The 19,158-nt window shown below is 43.0% G+C and overlaps 1 protein-coding gene across 2 annotated transcripts in view; it reads left to right on the forward strand.

Annotated features, from left to right (window-relative positions):
• LOC148399524 (alpha-1,6-mannosylglycoprotein 6-beta-N-acetylglucosaminyltransferase B-like) overlaps positions 1–17,926 on the forward strand; it is a 37,976-nt gene extending 20,050 nt beyond the window's left edge. For both annotated transcript variants that reach the window (XM_088373835.1, XM_088373836.1), the window contains 12 exons: positions 263–445; positions 1,609–1,773; positions 3,317–3,486; positions 9,417–9,548; positions 11,530–11,663; positions 12,752–12,882; positions 14,156–14,311; positions 14,385–14,531; positions 14,812–14,928; positions 15,781–15,855; positions 16,667–16,941; positions 17,056–17,926. In XM_088373835.1, coding sequence (XP_088229961.1) covers positions 263–445; positions 1,609–1,773; positions 3,317–3,486; positions 9,417–9,548; positions 11,530–11,663; positions 12,752–12,882; positions 14,156–14,311; positions 14,385–14,531; positions 14,812–14,928; positions 15,781–15,855; positions 16,667–16,941; positions 17,056–17,254 — 1,884 coding nt within the window. In that variant the 3' untranslated portion in view covers positions 17,255–17,926. The remainder of the gene's footprint in view (positions 1–262; positions 446–1,608; positions 1,774–3,316; positions 3,487–9,416; positions 9,549–11,529; positions 11,664–12,751; positions 12,883–14,155; positions 14,312–14,384; positions 14,532–14,811; positions 14,929–15,780; positions 15,856–16,666; positions 16,942–17,055) is intronic.
• Positions 17,927–19,158: the final 1,232 nt, after the last annotated feature.

The following is a 19,158-nucleotide window of genomic DNA, read 5'->3' on the forward strand; positions in this document are numbered from 1 at the left end:
TCAATTGTTAATCCCTCTCGCTTTCCTAGATGGAATCCCATGTCCCTTCCCTTAATGATATTAGTTTTTAACCAGGGCTATAGAACGATTAAAAGGTTTAACGGAGATTATCTCAGCATTGTCTGGCCGACGTCTGTCCTTGCCATTCATGGTCACTGTAATCCACATGCCCTGCGGGTTTCGTACACATTAAACACACCAAATTTGTAATACCCCACTCACGCCGGAATGCGCCATTGAGGTTTTATGTCTGTGTCTTCAGTGGATGCGAGCACGGTGGACCTCTGACCCTTGCTATGCTTTCTATGGTGTCGACGGCTCCGACTGCTCCTTCCTCGTCTACCTGAGCGAAGTAGAGTGGTTCTGCCCCCCGCTGATCTGGAGGAACCACAGCAGCCAGCCCAGCTCCCAGCAAGTCCAGCAGCCCAAGGGCACCAAGAGGCCTGTGAGTATGTAAACCACACCCTTTTTTTTTTTTTGTTCTGGCTCCCAAAAAAAATTGAGATGTTTAAGCCTGTTCAACACGCTCTAAAGCCTTGAAAAACTCGTTGAACGGCACAGCTAACTAAATTAAACATGGCAACAATGCCTTCGGAAAAAAGCATGAAAGGCACTAGACGCTATCTGATTGTAGCATTTGTATCTCAGCTCACACTTCGCCACACTCCCGTTTAATTTTATGCAAGAACGACTTAAAATACTGTTTTGAGTTCATGACGACGTCATCTGTGAAATCCATTTGACTGTAAATTCCAATTACAGTCAAGTAGCAAGTGAAGTATAGAAGTTATAACGAAAGAAGAAAAAAAAAAAGTCCATACATGAATAAAACATTTGGCTATCTTCGATATTCGCTCTTGCATGCATACCTTCAAGTTTTTTTGTCTTGGTGATAATCCCGCCAGAGCTGCCGGCCCAAATGTTATCTATCATGAAAAATAGCGCCGTTGTGTTTTCCACTGGTATTGGCTATCGTGTCCATCAAAATATGTTAAATAGCCCTGTCGTGTGTTTGGTAACCTTGCTATGGTCGTAACACCTCCTTAACCAGGCGGCAGGGAGTGAAAGTCATCCATCACGCTAACTCTAAACAAAAAGAGGGCAAACGTATACTGAAGCTTATGCTCAGGAGAGTCTGAGCGCTCTGTCCCCATTACTTCACAGTAGTTCACTTTCATCTGACCCTATTCAACGCCTACTAATTACACACGCTTCATCCATCCATCATCCGCTCTATTTTTCCTTATTGCTGACTCAGGGGTCGCTGTTCACCCCCTCTGTCATTTCCCCCGCTTATTGCGCAATGATCAGAAGTATGTACTTATACAGTGCCCAGATCAGTTTGGCTGAAAAAGCTTTACGAATGAAGTGGGACCGGAGAAAAAAATGAATTCATAGCTTGTTAAATTTACACCAGGCAATTAGTTAGCTAATAAAACCATAGTTGATTCTTTGATCATCATGCAAATAGTGGTGTTGCAGTGATAACAATTAATTAGGTCAAGATACTTGTTGAGCTCGGTGTTTTTTGTTCCACTTGGCAGAATGTATTTTCCACCTCGTGTTGATTCCACTATATTTTTTTCCTCCATCCTTCCTTGTTACCAGGCTGCCTTCCGCACAGATCTGTCCATGTTACTCGACCAGATTGGCGCGGGAAAAGAGTCTTTGAGCTTCATGAAGCGTAGAATCCGACGTCTCGCGCCGCAGTGGACGACGGCTGCCAACCGCCTCAACGCTAAGCTGGAGCATCGCTGGAGGGACCAAAAAAAGGTAGCAAGGAAGATGGATCACTAAAAAAAAAAAACAATATTAGGTTGTCACTTCACACCTTTCTGACTTCTTGCAAGATCGGCATGTCGGCTAAAATCGGATTTTGTTTTCAAGCGGATTAGTCAAAAAAAAGCACCCAAGTGTTAAAATGATCTAATTTTGGCTCTCGTACATATCACATGCCAGAGGCCCATTGTGAAGATGAGACAGAGCAAAAAGGACTCCAAGATAGATGAGCAATGAAACCAAAGGAGGTCACGAAGGATGACGACGGCGATGATATTGATGGTGATTGCGATTATGAGGGAAGGCACCAAGCTGTAGTGGTGCCAGAGGAGGGAAAAAAAGAGGACAAGAGAAGGTCGTAGGGAAGGCAAAGTAGAAAATGGATTAAGGATGACTGAATGGAGCGAATAAAGAGGGGAGGGGGGGGTGGGGTTGCTGCCTTCATTAAAAACTACTTAAGCCATGATGACACTTTGTCGGTGTCATTTGAAGGCTGACTTGATACAAAAGTCAAGTTGAGGAAAAAAAAAACTTTTTGAAAACATTAGATTGAATGCCTCACTTCGGATTGATGAGGTTTTGGTCCAGAAAATGAAGATGAATGAACAAGCCCACATCTCGCATTTCCCTACAGCGCAATCTCGTTCCTAAAGTTCCTCAACAAGTGTAGCCAACGTCAGCTCTCACTGTGATTGATGTTTGCCTTTCTGGCGCTGCACTGAGGGGCTTTGTTGCTCCCCCCCCCCATCATGGCTGCTCCAAAGAGCCTAAATGGCTCACAATGAGCCAGCGCTATCTCGCAAGCAGATGTCGCCGCGTTTGCGCCGTGCCGTCGGAGGCGTTTCGTCACAGTCATCGCAAGTGGAAATGTGTTTGTGATTGGAGGCGGCGGGGTGCGACGGCGCTCGCTAGTAGCTCCAAGGTTTGATCCTGCGGGCTTTCTATCAAATCTATTTGCTGCTTGGATGCTGCATATTAAAACGACTCGCATGGCCCCGGGTAACACCTTTGCAAGTTGAAGAGGTAACATGTCGGTTTTTTTCTTGAGAGGAACGACTTTGACACTTTCGTGCCGTCATTGCGGCCGAGTGTGAAAAATAATGGCGCTGCTGCCACGGGTTGTCACTCTTGCCATCTGCCACCATGACTGTAATTAAATTTCACTTATCCTTTTTTTTTTTTTATGAAGCATGAGCTAATATAGGCGGCTTATTAATTCTGGGGATTTTTTTTTTTTTCACACCAGCTGGAGCTTGATAATTGTTACTTATGCACACACACACATGCATACTTTATTTTTTTCAACTTGTGATTTTGCAGTGTTTGTCATTTTTGTTATATATATGTATAAATAAAATATATATAAAATATAATATTATTTAAAATACATATTTTTTAAATGTATTTGTTTATTTTATTTATTGTAGTTTTTATTTTATATAGAATTAATATTATATATTATATTATTATTATATTATAATATATTATAATATATTATTATATTATATTTACATGCTAATGTGTTTCCCTTTTACAGATCCTAATCCACGTCGGGTTTCTAACCGAGGAGTCTGGCGACGTTTTCAGCCCCAAGGTGCTGAAAGGGGGTCCTCTGGGCGAAATGGTCCAATGGGCCGATATCCTCACCACGCTCCACGTTCTGGGACACAACCTGAAGATCTCAATGTCTGTCAAGGAGCTCCAGAGGTATGTACAGGATTGTTTGACTATCATTTTATTGTGATGGATCTGAGCGAAGATCTTGGATTTCACTTAGTGGAGCTGCGTAACTGACGGCCGTGACAGGCCATCAATGATGTTCTCCAATCCTCCTGTCATCGGCGTTCTCTTACAGACTCAACTCTGTGTACTGCGCACGCTCTAATCGCAACCATCTCCACTTTAGGCAAAGATTAGTCAATGCTATCCTCTTGTTGATTTATTTGTCACAATATTGATCCGGATAGACGTCGGCGGCGTGTTGTCAGCGCCATGCCGACAGCCAGCGCTGCGTCTTTTTGTGTGCCCCTGCGTCAGCACGCTTCCGCATTTCTGCTGACATTGACAACTTTTTGTGCCAACGTGCACAAAGGTTGACGGATGGATGTAAATATACCTTGTTGAAGAGAGGAAGGGGGGTGGGGGGGGATCCCTGTGGCTTGGCTTTGTACGTTTTGTTCAAAATCTCTTTTCCTGCCTTAAATGTCATCGATCACCCGGCTCGTCGAGCCGCTCGCATCCTGATGACGGCTGACGGATGTGCAGCGGTTCCATTCCCCATTTGTAATTTCAAGCAAGCGGAAAAGAGCGCGAGTCACGCTTTGTGCTTTGGCATCCTTTGTTTGGCTCCCGTCGTCTTTGTCTCCCTGCCACTATCGATTCTCACAACGGCATCGGATCAATATAACGACATCTGTGGGGAACGCACAAACACACACACGACATAGATGCAATGCTTGAATTCACACATCTTTTTGTGCGTGTTGTGAAAGTTTGTCTCACTGCCCGCCTGAGATCCAGAAGTATTATCTTTTTATTTAGTGCAGTGCTGATATTTACTTCCAGTTTGTGTGTAACACCAACTTTTGTGTTTTTTTTTAGTATTGATGCACTGGTGTAGCAGAATACAGTACACGAGTAATTGGCCACTAAGGAGGTGATTAGCGAGTTCGTGCCCCAGCCCGTAGGGCGATCAGGTGGCTGTATCTTATACATTATGCACCGACAGCGCACGTCGACATCTGCTACACTTTACTCTGCTTCACACCACGTGAGATCTCGCCATACGCTTCCCTCGACTATCCTTTGCTTCCGTTACGGGCTTTTTCTCGACTCGGTTGTTTCGGTTTTCGGATCGGCCTCGTTATTGTAAGAGTGGCGGTGTTGAGAAGAAAATGTGCACCCGTGCAAATCTAGATGGGACAAGGTGCTGAGTCGGCACCCTTGGTATCTAAAATGCGCAAAGACTCTGTCCTTGTGTTTGACAATCACTGCTACCTCTGTTATGCATTTTCTCTTTCGTTATGCTCCGGGGGATGAATGCACTTTAACAAGCGTGGACATCACATGATTTTTTTTTTGAGGGGAGGGGCGTTGTCACCTTTTTTATGCTGAATATGCGTTCCTAACAATGTGGGCTCTCAGAGAGTAGCGTGATGGAAATGGAGCTTCTGCAAATTAGATTTCAAAGGCACCCTAGATGGATTAGTGCAAACGCAAGGGTAGACCAAGCTACACCTTGCTCTACATCATACTGCGGCTGACAAAATATTTTTTTTTCCATTCATTCAGTGCAATTCCAATAAGCTTATCAAACCATATTATTTTGGAGCTGCCATATTTTCTCTACTTGATGAAATCATTTTTTTTTCCACGTCTGACAGTTCTGGATCGCATGCTCCTTTGTTTCCTCATTTCTTTGGAGCTTGTTTGACATATTTTTCCCCCTCTTAAATCAATGTGCTTATTAAGAAGCTTTTCATCGTCTCCAGTCTTGCTTGAAACATTTTCTTAGACTGCTTGCACCTCAGTGGAGCACAGAAATTATTTAGTTTATTGTGTGTGCGTGCGCCTTATTTCAACTTTCAAGCTCCATTTGATGACAGAATTTTTTTGGCTGGTGCAGTGTTATTATTTCAGCTCATACAACTGCCGTGTCGTCGGAATATCTCGTGCACAGCCTCTTTTAATGCGTCAATTAAGCAACAATAGCAGTTTGTACATGAAAAGAAATTAAATTGGCTGAAATTAGAACGCCGCGGATTTAGTTTCTCCTTTGGCCGTTCCACATATGAGCGGCTCAGAGAGATTGGCATTCCTCAGCCACACAGCCAAAATTGATTTACTTAAAAGCGAATATAAAGGAAAGCCCCATAGACCGCCACAATGAGAAGAAGACTCTGTACCGCAGGCCTATAAGATTAGATTTCTCATCATTCCCTTTCAGTCTTTTTTTGTTTTTTTTCCCTGAAGGATAAATAGCAGTGGCCAACAAGTGTGGGAAAGGCCTCACGGTCGAAGGACACATTTAAGTCAGCGGCAATAAAACCGCCATTATCCATTCATCAGCCTCCTTTTCCGTGTTTTAGCTGGATTTGATTTGTCGTGAGATGTTCCTCGGAGATTATTAAAAACATACAACAGATTTCATCTATTTGAGAGTCTGCAGCAGCTTGTAGAATGGATTCGTATCGTACTTAATGTCAGACTGATATATGCTAAACTAGCCAGAATCCATAGCTCGAAAAGGTGTCCATAATTAGCTTTACTATTGCTATGTTTGCAAATGATGGTTTCCGCTCAGATATAAATAAATAAATACACTCCGCCCAAAATAACTGTTTCCTCAAGAAAATTGTGGCGCCACAAAGACCTCCGTTCAAATTAAAAAAATAATCATTTTTACTCTGAAGGGATATCAGGTATTCCAACTAGGTCGCTCCAAATCCAATTACCTTTCCCTCAAGCTAGATTTAAAAAAAAAAAAAAAAGTTTCCTGCTCTCACATACATGCCACCTCTCCAATCCCAAATTCTGGAGGTAGTTGTTGAATATTAGAACTCTTCCACAGTCTGTTCTCGATTATCTGGGGAGAGAGCCAGCCGCCGTATCATCCAGAAAAGTTTGCCTGCAAATCTCATGATGACAGTCGACGGCTTCCAAGGTGACAAAACGGTCTCCTCTGGGTGGCGTCACTCCAAATATTAACATAAATTGATTTGGATATTTCCCCCCTTTGGAAAAACAAAAATACAGAAGTGCCACTAGGTAAACTTTCATTACTTTTAGCCAGTGGATGATTTTCCATCGATTCAATTTCTGTTTACTCCACTCTCTCCTCTTTTGCTCTGTTAGTATTGCATGAACAAATTTTATTCAGTCCTCATTTTCTTCTCCTCTTATTTTCTTCTGCCCTCCCTTGACCTTCCAAGTTTCCCTTTTCATCCCGCCCTCGCATTTGCTTCACCCCCTCTGCATCGTAGCTCTCCATCTGACAATTTTATTATCTCTGACAGGAGTGTTTATTTTATTTCATTTCCTACCTTCCCCCCCAACCCCCCGCTGCTCTTCCACCTTTCATCTCAGATTCATCCCCCTCCACTGCTGCTCTCCCTCGCTCACTCTTCTCTGAATTGTTTTTTATGATGCCTCGCGGCTGCCTGGTCCATGGCTACCTGCCTCGATTCATAACTGGAGCCTCGCTGCTAGCAGGGGTGCTCTGTCTGTCTGTCTCTCTCTGTCTGTCTGTCCTTGTGTGTTTGTGCGTGTTTCAATTAAAAAGAAACCTTGCCATGCATGCAAATTGCGATCCCTTTGTTGTAATCACTGCAATCAGAGGTGCATGTGGGAATGGATGATTACTCGCATGTATATGATTATGTTCGTGTGTGTGTTTTGTGACTATCACTGATTCAGTGTCGTAAGAGGAGCTTGTCGATTAAACATTTCCTTTTTTCAGCCACACACACATCACTTCAAAAGTACTGAAACATTAAACGGATGGACATGTGCATCCCTAGGTTTAGAAAAGGTCAAATGAAGTTAATCGTTGTGGGTCACGATAACTTTACCTACTAACTTCTTGTGAGTCGTGTAATATTTATGCTGTAAAAGCACAATAAATGGATCTTTCTGCATATAGATGTGCTACTTTTGCCAAAAACGAGAAGAGTTCACGCTCCTGTAGCCACGATGACGACCGGTTTGTTTGCCTGTCAATTACTGCTCTCTGAGTGCTTGTTGACCACGACAGCCCGGAGACCAGGAGAACCCGATAATTGGCCTCCTGTGTGGCTCAGCATGCAGCTCGACTTGAGCCTGCCAGAAATGCCATCCTGAGTGGATGTGTTTGGCAAATCTCAGGGAGAGGCAAAATTTGCACACTTAAAGATGGCCGATATGCATAATGGCAGTCTATCGTTTTATCATTCACTTGTAAAAACTGAAAAAAATTGCATGCAGGTTTTTTTTTATTGTTTTTTCTCGTGTGGAAATTCAAAAGTGACAAGAAGCTTTTCTGCCATGTTAAAATATTCCTTCTTGTGGCTCAAGGCTATTTTTTGAGCATCATTTTTAGACAAAAAATATTTTTTTGTATCTGGAATTATTTGATTGTAGCTGCTAGCATAAAAACAAAAACTCACTGCTCTAAATGAAGATGGTCGCAATTCCGTTGATCTGGTGTTTCAAAGGAGACATAATTTTCCGCAATTTAAAACGAAAAAAAAAATAGTTAAAACACTTACATGGCTGTAATCATGTGAAAAGCTAACATTAAAATGTCAACTTGTGGAAATATATTTTGACATCATTCATTGTCCTTAACCAAAGTGCGAGATGCTTGTTTACTCTCCGCCAAGCTTCTTCCAAAGAGCTAATGGAAAAGGAGCTGTGGTTTATTTTGCTCACTACTCCTCTTCAGACGGGTATTCAATGTGCTTTCATTAGCCGCGGAGTCTTTCATTGCTCGCCCACAATAGAAGGAACAAGAAAAAGCAAGCAAGAAAGAAGTTTTTTTTGTATTCTTCCTTTTCGAACGTAATAATGAGATGTCACACGAGTGAGCCGCAACTGTTTGTTTACTCGATCTAGCAAGTGCGAATTGATGTGGCGTTGATGCCGTGTTTTATAACAGACGTGTCAGCAGCAGTTGCGTTTGTATGAATAAATACACACAGATCAGCCATGACACGTGCACGGGCAGCATTCCTCCGCCGTCCGTTGACCATCTGCCCGCTGCAAGGTAGCACCCGAGCCAGGTCCTCATCAATACGCTTTTCATCTTGTTTGTTTGTGTTATGTTTTGCCAAAGGCCGGCGCCCTCACGACTTTGCTTTGATTGAACCAAAAAGTGCAATGCTTGCGATGCTGCCTCATGGGAAAACACGCTTTCAGTTCATTATAATTTTTCTGGCTGCTTGGGAGTTTGAAACTGTGCAAATTTCACAGAGCCGTTGGGCATGATATCTGAAGAGCAAATTATCGTTCCTGTGTGACCTTTATACACGGGGTCGTCGGTTTTGGAAGGTTATGAAACTCGATTGTGTAAGAGCAAGTCATGACACAAGGTTTTATATTTATAGCTGACAAATGTCATTCATTTGCTGGATTTACAACTTTCCAACGGCAATATCGAGCTTGTCAACTTGGGTACAAATCTAAACAGCAAATGGCTTCGAAATGAAAGACAGCAAAAAAAGCAAAGCCCAGGAAAATGGTTTGGGGAAAAGGAGCGTGACCGCTGTCAAACGAAACGGCGGCTTGACATTTGCCGTCTCCTCAGCAGTAGCCAATCAGCCGGCCTGTAACATGAAGGCAATTAGCCTTTTTTCACCTACCCTGTCAAGCATTCCATCAGTTTGCTTTAGTAAATCTGCATAAGACAGGAATTCTGGGTTGATGGCAAGATATTCGGCCCCGACTGTCAGTCAAAAAAAACACTCGTGCTAACGCTCAGTTGTTCTCATGCCGCAATTGTGCTTCGTCCACCCGAAATGCTGCCGAACACAGCAAAAAACAGTCGTCCCCGTGTAAGGAATTTTTGCCGGTGTCAGCATTTCGGGGCAAGGCTACACATGCCTGTATTCATATTTTATCTTCAGTCGTAGTAAAAAAAAAAAATCTATTTTGTGTTGCAGCTTCCTGGGTGTGCCCCCCGGCAGAGGCAGTTGCCCACTGACTGGCCCGCTGCCATTTGACCTCATCTACACAGACTACCACGGCATGCAGCAGATGAAGCAGCACATGGGGCTCTCGCTAAAGAGACACAAGTTAGTCCCGATCCTTTTTTTTTTTTTTTTTTTTTCTGGTTACTGGTCGTTTATGTGTCATGAAAAGACTAGCGGTAAATTAGTGTGCGACAACCACGGCCTTTGTCCCACTTGTCTGAGACTACCATTGGTCATTTTTCAATTTAAAATGTGAGTTGACAACTAAATTTTATGTTGCAAAAACGTGTTAAAAATGTAACACGTAATTCAGCACTCTATTTGGGTTGTCGTAAATCAAGACTCATTTGTCATATTAGCTATTCTTAGCTCCAGTTCGGTTGTTTGAATGTTCTTCGAGTCTTCTAAGGGAAGTTTGAAGAGGACATGATGTGTAAAAAAAAAAAAAATTTACAAAGACCTGTAAGTACTGTGTGTGTGTTTGTGCACGCACGCCTGTGTGGAATGCTGGCGCATCTCAGAATGTGCCTAACAGCTTTTGGCATCCCCACAGAGGTGGACCATCTTGGAAAGTAGGCCACGACAGCCACGAGACTAAGGGAACAAAATCCTTTCAGCAATACAGTCTTCACCATGTTTTTTTATGATGATCGGAGCAATTGTCATTATTTTTTTTCCGTGGTTTGCACGCCCGACAAATTGAAGACATTGACGAGACAGCGCGATATGTGACCACGGGCCAAATGCCACAAATAGAACAGAGATATGTCTACATAAACAAATATGCGAATCAAAGTAAAGGTGGGGATGTGACAGTTGAGCAAAGAAAGCAAAAAACATCCCCGTAGAGCCCCCCCCCCTTCAGAAAAACAATGCTGGTAGCAAACAACACAGAGCCATGAAAGCCATGACATGTATTTTTAAAATCCAATTATAAGCATTACAGAGGAAGCTTCCTCCCCCCTCCCCAGAACAGAACCCATTTTGCTGTTTCTGTTTTACGCGCAACGTTTGAGTACGCGTGTTTCGTACACACACACAGCCACACAAAGAAAATAGCACATTTTCCCCTAGACTATATATGTCAGCGCACAGCGGCAGTCCGAGTCTAATTGCTTGCTGAGGACAGCAGTCCCGCGTTAGTGTTTGGAGTCCTGATTTGTGCTTTCTCAAACACCTTCTGACAGTTCGTTTGGAAGAGAAGGTCCATAGAATTACAAAAGAATGACAAGATGATGTAGACTGGTTGCCTTTCTATATAAAGCCAGATTTGTAAGAAGGTTGTTTTGGCAAAGTACTTTTTTTTTCTGTCAAATTTTTACCAAATTAAATTACAAATATTGATAAATATAAAAAAAATTTTTGGTCTGTTTATTTATTCTCATTTTTAGGTTTTCAATCCAAAGAAAAAAGTCAAAATAAAATTGTGGCTTATTTTCAGGTGTGAAAGTAAATAAACTACTCCCACTCTTAACTCATGCATGAGCGTAGCCAATTGATCAATTTGTAGAAGCTCCAGACTGGAGACACAGATGGAGCTTGGAATATTTAAAAAAGCCCCATCCCAATCTGGCATTGCAAAACCCATCCGAGTCATTTGAAAACAGCAACTTGTGTGTTGGCCATAATTATTCTTTTGTGGTCAAACAAAAGTCTAACTAACAGTTTGAAATGCAGACATGTCAAATACTTCACATCAGATGTTCATACAATATCACAGCTGACACGTGACGTGCATGGTACATTTCATCCCTCATTTGCTGAGGTAAGTGCCCAGATACCAATTTTTTTCCACCTCTGTGTTGCTCTATTTAATCCTCGAAAAATGCCATGACAGAAGCGGGGGCGATGACACCAATGTCTGTATATGAACCGCTTCAATAGAGCATCAAATCGTGGCGGAACGTGGATTTGTGTTAGGTGTGTGTGCTCGATGTGCCGATACATCACCTGGCCTCGTGAGACAAATTGTGACTCATAGTCATTTTCCGTGTCTGGATCACATATCAAGAGGATATTGAAGGAGCCCCGCTTTCGTTCTCCCGAGTCCGTTTTCCAAAGTGGATATGTTGTGTCATTCCAGATGTCACATCCGAGTGATTGACACGTTCGGCACGGAGCCAGCTTACAACCACGAGGAGTACGCCACTCTACATGGATACCGGACCAACTGGGGATATTGGAACCTGAACGCCAGGCAGTACATGACCATGTTCCGTAAGACGCTCACTGTGCTTTTGTTGACCTCGTTTGCACGTAGGAAACGTCAACAAACAATATGGCACACTTTGAAAGGAAGAAATGGATTGTTTGATAAAATAATGGGAAGAAATTTTGGTGGCAGGGACTCCCCATGCTTCGCTTTTTTAGATATTTTAAATACATGTGAAATCGAAACTCCAGGGAATTCTTCCACTGGATATCAATTTGACATATTTAGGTTTTTTTATTTAAATTATATATTCTATATTGTATGCTTGATATGCTCATTATAATTTGGTCAAAATGGGAGCAATGAATAATGCGAAAAGTCACAATTAAAATTGTGAGTTCAGCAAATGTGTACACATGTAGCAAAGCTGGATTGATAAATTTGTCTAAATTAATTCCATTTAGCATATTTTCTAATGTGCTATAGATCAGCGTTACTTTCTGGCTCCAGAAGAAAATCTACATCTTCCAAAAATTTACTGCCGTCTTTCCTCCCACCTCTCCTTTTAACTGCTAAGCCATGTTTTATTTGTTCTTTCAAAAACGTCAGAGCATAAAAACGAAAGCGCTATAGCAGTCTTAAACGGTGGCCACTGACTCATTCATCTGACAGGTGACTGATGTTTTGTGCTTTTGGCTTTATTCAACGCCGTGACAGTTCCTATGTTCCTCGGCAGCGTAAACAAATGCGTGATGGGATTTTTTTGTTATTGTTCTCTGCCTCCTTAGCGTGACTGGCTGAATTATTGGCAACATAACTTGGTGCTTTTCTCACATTCACTTGTAAACCAGTCGTCTGTAGCGGCGCCATTATCGTCTTTCTGTTGGTGCCCATGTTTCACTTTGACTAGCGGCCTTCTGAGACTAAACCCACACGCTTGTGGAGCATGTATCCATGGCTAACAGCAGCTGGCTCATGGACAACAACTATTTATAATACTTAGCCATGCAGCTGCAGTCCTCAATTAGCAGTGGAAAAAAACAAGCCGGGATGCTTTGGTTTTTTTTCTGTATCTCACTCGCAGCACGATTGTCTTTGTTTTGCTCCTTTTGTCTCAACGTGCGACAACGTTCACCCCTTTGCCCAAATTTAGCTCACACGCCAGACAACTCCTTTATGGGCTTCGTGTCGGAGGAGCTGAACGACACGGAAAAGAGGAGCATCCGGGAAAATAAAGTCAACAGCATGGCGGTGGTGTACGGGAAGGAGGCCAGCATGTGGAAGGTACAAAGGGGGGGCAGGCTTGATGCCGCACGAAAGCTTCCCTTTGGCAGCAAAATACAAACTAAAGTTGGCCCGGGAGATAACTCGTGCTATTTTTTCGAGTTTAGTTAAAAATATTCTGCTCAAATGCATTGGGATATTTGATGTCTAGCAAATTACCAATGCATATTTGCCGTATATGATATGCTAATTCTATTTTGTTGGCAAATTAGCAATGCATATTTTTACCGTATATGATATGCTAATGCTATTTTGTTCCTTTCTCACATTGCATCCGTTTGCTGGGATACAAGCTTCAGGTAAGTTGTTCTTTTTGAATTATATTTCTGGAAATTCCATCTCACAGCCTTTTTGGGTTTGAAAGGCTTTCATTTGCAGACCCACTTGTGGTTTAGCATACTATATGTCACACTGAATTTGAATTTGTGTTTTTAAAATGTGTTCGTCGCTTCCATTTGAAGGCTCTATCTTTATGGATTTCAAATGAAATCTGAGCGGTTCCAGGCAGCATTTTCCAATCACACACTTAGCAAAGCTGTCAAAAGCAGTCCTCGAGGTTGGAAAAGTGTTAATGAGTGTTACCTTAGCTTAGAAATCCTTAAAACTCACCCTTAGCAATTATAAATGTCAAATATCTGAAATTTTTCACATTTCAATTATTCTTTTGGGATGGATGGACGGATTTTCCCAGTCTAACAAAATACGGGGCTTGACTCCTGTAACATATCCCGCTAAATTGCCTTGCAAAAAAAAAAATTTTAATGCTTAGCAAAGGAGGATTTAAGACGCATCCGTTCCACCTTCCAATGATTTGTATTGTTGCTGTTAGTTGTCCAAGTCTCTCTCGCTCTCTGGCTGGGGAAAATCCCAGCGGAGAAACTGATCGATCGCTTCTGCCTTCGGTTGCAGCTGGAGGATTAACTGGGCGAGGGGGGTCAGAGTGCAGGTGGAGGGATATAGTGAGTACACTGGAGCAGATCTATGGCCCGATTTTGTGAAATCGCCTTTGTGGTGTGCTGCTAGTCATCACGCTAATTGCAATTAAAAAAATAAAAATAACAGGAAGCGCAAAACAGCCTGGCGAGAATTCAAATGTGGGGTCAGTTTTTTTTTTCTCACTTTTACAGATGATTGAAGAAAAATTTATAGCGCCATATTACAGTTGCGTTCCTCGCATCGACTCAAATGACAATTGCGCAATAACGACAAGATCCGCTGGCAGTATGCGACGCAAGCCAGCTCACCTTTTGTCTGCCTTCTGCTCCCCCATCAGGGCAAAGAAGGTTTCCTGCAGATTCTCCACAAATACATGGAGGTCCACGGCACGGTGTACTACGAGACGCAGAGACCTCCAGAGGTTCCGGCCTTTGTCAAGAACCACGGCCTGCTCCCCCAGCACGAGCTGCAGCAGCTGCTGCGCAAAGCAAAAGTAAACAACACACATTGCTCGTGTTTTGTACAATTAAAGGAAAAAGCACCTGAGCCTCTTTGTCTGTTTGCAGCTCTTCATCGGCTTTGGTTTCCCATATGAAGGCCCCGCCCCGTTGGAAGCGATCGCCAACGGCTGCGTTTTCCTGCAGCCAAAATTTAAACCGCCTCACAGCTCGCTCAATCACGAGTTCTTCAAAGGAAAGCCCACATCAAGAGAAGTAAGTTCTCCACCACCTGATGATTTATTGAGAGACTATTTGATGCGAGGCCACCATTTCATGAAACATTCCAAAATGTCTCTCAGGATTTGGTCTTACATCACGGAGTGTATTGTATACCCACTTCCTTTTATATATCTGTACCATCTCAATTTATCCTCAGTATACCATCCCACTTTAACCCAGGCAATTCAATCTCTGGGCAGTAGAAAATCTTGACCATGGATGGTGCAATATATTTTTTTATAAATATCCAATATAAAAAGTCAATGTTGTGCAGGTGTCGTCGCAGCATCCCTACGCGGAGCAATACATCGGCAGGCCTCACGTCATCACCGTGGATTACAACAACTCTGTGGAATTTGACACTGCCATCAGAGAGATTATGAGAACCAAGGTAGTGTTCCAAAAAATATATATATTATATATTATATATATAGATATTAATATATATTGATATATATATATATTATATATTATATATATATAATATGTTAATATGTATGTATAAATATGTATGAATGTATAATTTATATTGGCAAAAAAAAAATGTTTATGTGTACTATATATAAACATTGCTATTTTCTTGTGGCTTTCGTTCAGCTGTCATTCAGGCAAACATTTCATCAAACGTTCATGCAAAATACACACTATGCTTTTCTCCCGGGACTTCGCCATGCACACACACACACAATAGGATTGTGAATAGCCTGGAGATGATGAAATTCCTTGTATCTGCCATATCAGCCCGCCAAACTCTACCTCCACATTATGGCCATTATCTTCAAACTACACAAACACACACACACATTCCGTTCAGTCATGCAGGGCAAAGCAATCTCTTGCTGCATGACGAGCCATCGTGCTCCAATCTATCTTTTTGTTCAGTCTGTCTTCTCATCACATAGCTCTTGATAGTTTTTTTAGGATTTATAATAAAAAAAAAAAAAAGCAAGTTTTATTGAAGTCGATCCGCTCCTCTGCCGTCATCATCTTGCAGCGTGGCCCGATTCGAAGGCAGCTTTTGCCAACAATCTGATTACTTTTTTCTGTTATTTCTACAGTTATAGATCACTCTGGCAGTTCTCCTGCAGCTAATCCGGAAAATAAAGAATTTGAAGCTCGCGCCACACAGCAGGCACTCTCATGCCATCCATCCGTCATCTACACAGTCTCTCGGGGACGTGCTAAAATGATGCAAGCAGACATTGTATTAAATATGCAACATAATCATGTTTGCGTGTGGCAGGTTGAACCGTACCTGCCTTACGAGTACACGTGCGAGGGCATGTTGGAGCGAGTGCACGCCTACATACAGCAGCAGGTGAGACACCACGTGCTTCATTCATATCGGTGAACTCGTGTTTGTTGAGGTTTGTCAAATTGTTTAAAATGCTGTAGTACATAAAACTGCAGTTCACTACACCTCCTGAAGATCTTCCAGCCTCGTGTCAGTTCCTCTCAACACTCTCACAAATCTTAGCCCTCCCTCCGGGTCCAAAGCAGTACATCTAATGACATTGATGAAATAAGGACGAGTCATGCAAGAAGGGATGCGCCAGGGGTGATGTATGTATCTGTAAGCCGGGACGGCAAGCAGATCATGATTTGTATTTTGAAAGTCGTTTTCATTATTTACAGCACAGGTGGCAGTCATGACTAAAGACTGTTTAGTAGGCGTTTTAGTGGCTTTGCTTCGCTGGCCGGCTAGCACGGCCTCCATATCACTGCAAATGTGCAGTCAAATCATTGTGATTGTTTTTTGTTTTTTTTTTTTAAAGCTACAATTCGATTTTTGAGCCACTTCACGTATACTTTTTCACGCATTTTATTGATTAGAGTTTGCTGCCAATGAAAAATTCACCATCACAAATTTGAAGATATATATTTTTTCTTCTCCTTAGTTTGTCCCTCTTACTAAAATTTGACTCTGAAAAATGAAAATGTAATTAGTAATTCTATCTGCCTATATAGTCTCATCAGCATGACTACCGCATTAGCATAGGTTAGCGTACTGTTAGCCTTTGCGTTCAAATTCATATAGAATTATATTTCAAGAACCTCCGTCCTCGTAAAGCAAGGCTAGGAATGCCAGTCAATTATTTGCCACTGATTCTTGTGCTTTTCCTTCTTAGGACTTTTGTGCCTCGGAGCCAGACTTCATCCCCGCCAACGTGTCCAGGCAAGGCGGCAACCTCGCAAGGCCTCTCTTCGTGGCCTTGGCCAACTCCACTGCCCTGGGCTGGGCGCCCGACGTGGCCTCCCCCGCCACCGCCTGGCCTCCTCTCAGCTCCCTGCGGCTGATCGTATCGCAAGAGGGGGAGTCGTGCGTGGAGGCTTGCCGGAGCCACGGCTTCATCTGCGAGCCCGCTCACTTTCGCTTCATCAACAACAAGGAGGCTCTGCGCAGGTAACACGGGGCGCACAGCCACCCTGACTTTACAAATAAAGTATAAAGTTGTAGCTGAGCCCAATGTAATCTCAGAATTTTTTTCCCAACCTATTGTTTGTGTGACCCTCAAAGGTTGGACGTGCAGTGCGAGGTGCTAGACTCGGAGATGAACCACGTCCTCCCGGCCTTCTCCGTGTTACGACGCGAGTGCGGACTTCAGCGGGAGCCTCTGCTCTTCAGCTGCGCTGGCCACTCGCCTAAATACAGACGCCTGTGCCCCTGCAGGGACTTCCGGCGGGGACAGGTGGCGCTGTGCAGGGACTGCCTCTGATCGTAGGACTAGCTCGGAATTGGAAGAATTGGCGGCGAGGCAGGTAATGAGCGCTTTCCTGACAGTGCAGGGAGGCGGCCTCCGCTTCGGAAGGAAGCAAGGAGGCGCTATGCATGAATTTGAAATGCGACAACGGGCACCAGGTTACAATATGATGGAGCTTCCTATGTGGCCGAGTTACTCATTTGGACCGTTTGGAAAGCAGACCGGAGTGTAGCCTGCCTCTCCCTGGGGAACTTGAGGAACTCATCCGTTCATTTTGGAATCACTTAGTCGTCACTTTCGGAGGCAGAGAAGGCCGCTGTGTCGTTTCTTCGCACGCGTGGACTCCAACGAGAAAGCGAGCGCAGTTCAATATCCAATCTCAGCGCACGCACAAAAGGGAGACGGACAAGCGGGGGTTATAGCCCCCCCCACACATCTCCCCCTCCCGTACCCACTCTTTCCTCTTCCGTTGTCGATTGGCAGAGTCATTTATCAGACCGGGGCCGTGAGTCGGAGGCAACATCGCTCAGTGTAATCATCTGTGGTCACAAAAGGCAGGAAAAGCAGCGGAGAGGAGCACAAATAAAGGCGACAAAATTATTTTTCACTGAATACGTTCAAGTGGAGTCCTCGGGGGCTGCCTGATGGAGGTGAGGTCATCAAATAAAAAGATCATCATGGATCAAAGCTTCGCGCTGTCTTCTGTCTTTGTGCTCGTTTCTACGATCACTTTCAACTTTTGACAATGAATGATTTTTTTTCCCCCTCTCATTTCAGCAGCATCCTTATTCAAACATGCTTTGCCTCAATTTTATAGCCGGCTAACTTGTATTTAGGACGAGTTGCATCGTAGCACTGCATTTCTAGTGCTTTCAGTGGGGCTGCGTATTCAAGTGGAGAAACCATCATGTTCGAACATTGGTGAGTAATCAATTGTCTAATAAATGTACAATTCAGTTTCGGCAGGACTTTGGATGTGATTGCCGAATAATAAGTTGAATCTCGCCATGCACAATATTAAGTGCGTGTGACTACCAGAGTGAGCGAGCAAGCAGGAGGGAGCAGAAAGGCTTTCATCGACCACAACCGGATAATAATTTGAGGACATAAAGGAGTTGTCTTCATCAAGATGACTTTGACACGTGAGGCTGACAAATTTTCCCTCTTCATTAGGCTTAAAATTCACTAATGTCAAAATGTTATTATATTTTCATTATTATTCATTATGTTCTAATTTATTACAGATTATATATATTTATAATGAAATAATGCAAATCAGCTAATTGTGAGAATCCCAGGTGACATTTTTTCCCCCTCCAGCCTGCATTGACAACTTTATTGGTGCCAGCGCCTAATTGGCTTGTTATCACTCTCGTTTGGTATGACAGCTTCTACGCTATTGCGAATGAGAAGCACGTCTGAACACAATGTTTATGCTGTTCAAACAAAAATTAATCAGCTCAGGAACAAATTGGTGTACACATCAGGACGAGTGAGGAGGCAATAACAGCGTTAAATACTCAATAAGACAGAAAGGGGTGGGTGGTAGAAAATGATATCCTGAACAATCACAGGATCAATAACCAGGAAATCAATCAATAATCTTACTGTCTTCAGGATATTGATTACCCTCTTTGGTCACCATCACTGGGTACTCCTCAATCAAGATTGACCGCTTGTCGTCCATTCAATACATTTGGCCTGAAAAACGGACAGTACAGTAAATATTAGTGTCGTACTGATGAGCTGAAAAGAGTTGCGACATCTCAATTAGCAGTAAACACAACCTCCAACTTGCTAGAAATAGGCTGAAAAACACTAACATAAGTGTTCCACTTGTTACTTGACACCTCCGCTGCAGACACACCTTATTCATGTTGCTTAAAAGATAACACAAGATTGCCATGGTAACAAAGATC

Source organism: Syngnathus floridae, chromosome 4, assembly GCF_059516105.1.
Source record: "Syngnathus floridae isolate MCC-2025c chromosome 4, RoL_Sflo_1.0, whole genome shotgun sequence".
In the NCBI taxonomy this organism is placed as follows: Eukaryota; Metazoa; Chordata; class Actinopteri; order Syngnathiformes; family Syngnathidae; genus Syngnathus; species Syngnathus floridae.